The sequence below is a fragment of the Fonticula alba genome (assembly GCF_000388065.1).
Source record: "Fonticula alba strain ATCC 38817 unplaced genomic scaffold supercont2.4, whole genome shotgun sequence".
In the NCBI taxonomy this organism is placed as follows: domain Eukaryota; order Rotosphaerida; family Fonticulaceae; genus Fonticula; species Fonticula alba.
Genome location: NW_009242974.1, coordinates 2,555,030 through 2,558,126, shown reverse-complemented (window position 1 = coordinate 2,558,126; position 3,097 = coordinate 2,555,030). Strand labels below are relative to the sequence as shown.

The 3,097-nt window shown below is 63.5% G+C and overlaps 2 protein-coding genes across 2 annotated transcripts in view; one reads left to right on the top strand and one right to left on the bottom strand.

The window, feature by feature from the left end:
- Window positions 1–81: 81 nt before the first annotated feature.
- H696_03099 (hypothetical protein) lies at window positions 82–1,505 on the top strand (the record flags this gene model as incomplete). Its single annotated transcript, XM_009496989.1, has 3 exons — window positions 82–110; window positions 419–560; window positions 696–1,505. 3 exons carry the CDS (start codon window positions 82–84, stop codon window positions 1,473–1,475), a joined length of 951 nt encoding a protein of 316 aa, XP_009495264.1. The 3' UTR covers window positions 1,476–1,505.
- Window positions 1,506–1,724: 219 nt separating this feature from the next.
- H696_03098 overlaps window positions 1,725–3,097 on the bottom strand; it is an 8,786-nt gene continuing 7,413 nt past the window's right edge. The window contains exon 7 of the mRNA XM_009496987.1: window positions 1,725–2,016. Within this exon, the coding sequence (XP_009495262.1) occupies window positions 1,868–2,016 (149 nt within the window). The 3' untranslated portion in view covers window positions 1,725–1,867. The remainder of the gene's footprint in view (window positions 2,017–3,097) is intronic.

The following is a 3,097-nucleotide window of genomic DNA, read 5'->3' as shown; positions in this document are numbered from 1 at the left end:
GGCAACAGCAGCTATTCCGGCGGCAACAGCAGCTACTCCGGCGGCGGCGGCGGCGGCGGAAATGTTGCCTACTTCGAGCGTATGGGTGCTGCAAACTCCTCTCGGCCCGAGTACGCTCTCCTCTGTTTTCCCCCTTCCTCCTTTGTCCCCCTTTCTTGCCTCATTTCATGTTCAGCTCGCCCGACCCCGGTTTACCCTTCCTCGTGTTCATGTCCTTACCTCCTTCTCCTTCTCTCTCTCTCTCTCTCTCTCCCACGCACCCGTGTGTGTGCGTGCGTGTGTGTGTGCTCCCCCCTCTCCCTCTCTCTCCCTCTCTCTCCCCCCCTCTCCCCCCTCCCCCCTTGCCTCCCCTTGCCTCTCCTTGTCTCTCTTTTCCCTCTTGCCGCTCCACAATCACCGGCAGGAATGTGCCTCCTAGTCAGGGTGGCCGGTATGCTGGCTTCGGCAACCCTGCCTTCTCGAACAACACTGGTGGTTCCTCTTCCGGTGGCTACGGGGGCTCCTACGTTGGTGGGACTACTGGCGAGCTGCTCGACGATGCGGTTGACTCCATCTCGCGTGTGCGTTTGCCTCTTTGCCTTCCCATCGTCCTCGGCGCATTACCCCTGCTCTCGGATCCGGACTGACTCCTTGCTTCTTCCTTGTTCTTTTCTTGCCCTGCTCTGCTCTCTCTCTCTCTCTGTCTCGGAAAAAAGGGCCTTGCCTTCCTCGGGAAGTCCCTCCGTGAGAACGTCATCGAGCCGACCACCAACTTCGTCCAAGAGCAGGGCATCAGCAACTACATCTGGGGCAACTCCGGCTATGGCTCTGATTCCGGCTACCATGGTGCTGGCAGCGGTGGCAACCACGGGGGTGGTGGTGGCCGCTATTCCGGCTACGGCGGTGGCATGGCTGCATCCGGCGGCGGCGGCGGCGGCGGCGGCGGCGGTTACTCCGGTGGCCACGGTAGTGCCTCGTCGTCCTCCGGGTTCGGCTCTTCGGAGTTCGGCAACAACAACGGCAACAGTGCCGGTGGCTATGGCGGTAATTATGGCGGTGACGCCGCGAGCCACTCCTCCTCGAACTTTTCCTCTTCTTCCGCGGCTGGGCCCCACTCGGGGGCAGGCCGCAGCTCACTGCCCTCCACCCCAAGCACCTCCTCTTTCGGTGGGCAGGCCGCCCCGAGCGCCTCCTCCTCCTCCTCCGGCCAGCAGCCCTATCGGTCGTCTGGCATCAGTCCCTTTGCGCAGGCCACCCCGAGCACTGCTGCCTCCTCGGATGGCTTCGACGACTGGGGCTCCGATTGGGATCCGCAGGATGTCGTTACCAACCGGCCAACCACTTCCCGATCGACGTCGCGCCTGAAGCCGGCTGCCACCACTCCCACCACCGCCACCACCAGTGCCCCTTCCATCAGTCAGGCGCCCACTTCCTCCTCCAGCCCGTTTGACACTGCCCAGGCAGCATCCAATGACCCGGATGACTGGAACTGGTAGGGGGCTCGACCACGAGTGGGTGGGAGGGAGGGGGGGGGGGGGGGTGTTTGCTCGGCGCACACCGTTTCGCTTCGACTCGATGTCGTTGGCTCCCTCGCTCTTCTCCCACCTCTCTCTCTCTCTCTCTCTCCCCGATTTTCCCCTCCCGATTTGCTCTGGGGGTGCTCTCGCTCTTGGTGGCGATCCTCCCTCCTTCCCGGAATAGAACAGCGCATGTGTGCACATGCCCAAGCGAAAAAAAAAAGAAGAGAAGAAGCAAGCGCCATTTACCGCCCCACAACGCATGTCCATTTGTCGGGGGAGGCCCTTCTTGGTCCTGAAGGAGGGGATGGGCAACGGGACGTCAGGAAAGGAGGTGGCCAACAGCAGCACGCCCCGGCCCGGGCCGGTCGCTAGCTGAGCGAGTCGATGGCCTCCAGGGCCCGGCGAAGGTCTGTTGAGTGGACCAAAATGTAGTCCGTCAGGTAGGTGGACATGTAGAAGATCGGTACTCGTGCGGTGGCCAGGGCCTCGGTGTACTCCTTGACAATGCCAACCTCCTCTGGTTGGGGCGGTGCCAGCGGTGTAAGTCAAACATCGAGGCTCCCTGGAAAGTCGGGGAAAAGGAGCCCCCCCCCCCCCCCCCCCCCCCCCCCCCCCCCCCCCCCCCCCCCCCCCCCCCCCCCCCCCCCCCCTCTCGCGCCTCAACCCATAGTTTCGTGCGCTCTGTCCAGATGGACTCCTGGCGTCCGGAGCAGCTGACCCGCATGAAGGTGTGTCTCTTGTCCCTCCGACTCGGGCCCTTCCTCCTTCTCCCTTTTCCCTCTTCATACTCACCCCCCCCCCTCTTTTCCCCCCGATATAGCTCGGTGGCAATGCGGTCGCCAGTGCCTTCCTCGAGCAGCAGAGCGACTACAACAGCAGTCTGCCCATCTCCCGAAAGTACCACGCTGCTGCCTTCACTCGCTACAAGGCCCATGTATGTTAATTGCCCCTCCCAATCGCCCTCCCCAGCCTCTCGGTACTTATTGACCCGCCATCTTGCCCCCCCGCCCCGCCGTCCCACTCCTCCCCTCTCCACTTATCAAAGCTTGATGCTCTCTGTCGTGGCGAGACCCCGAAGGTGGAGGCCGCCCCCGCTGCCTCGCGCAACTCCTCCTCCTCGTCTGACAAGCCGCGTAGCAAGACCTCCTCCGGTGGCGGTCTGGCTCCCGCTCCGGCGGCCTCCTCAGTGTCGCCCTTCTCCTCGGGGTCTGCCTCGCAGGGTCGGGCTTCCCAGCAATCCAGTGCGCTCCTCCACGTCGGATATCCCTGGTCTCTTGGCCTCCCACTCATCTTTGTCATTGTCCTGCCCCCCTCCTTCCCCTGCCCCTTTCGCTTGCCGGATCAGCCACCGATGATGCCTGGAACAACTGGGATCAGGGGGATTCCTGGTTGAACGACGCGGTTCCGGCTTCTGGACGTGGACGTGCCTCTCGGAGCTCATCCTCCTCCCTGGCCCAGTCTCGGCCTAGCTCTCAGGATCCCTTCGGCGCATCCAGCGCCTCGGCTTCCGACAACCGGTCCTACTCCGGTGATGTCGGCTCCACTGGCGGCAACTACTCTGGTGGCAACAGCAGCTATTCCGGCGGCAACAGCAGCTA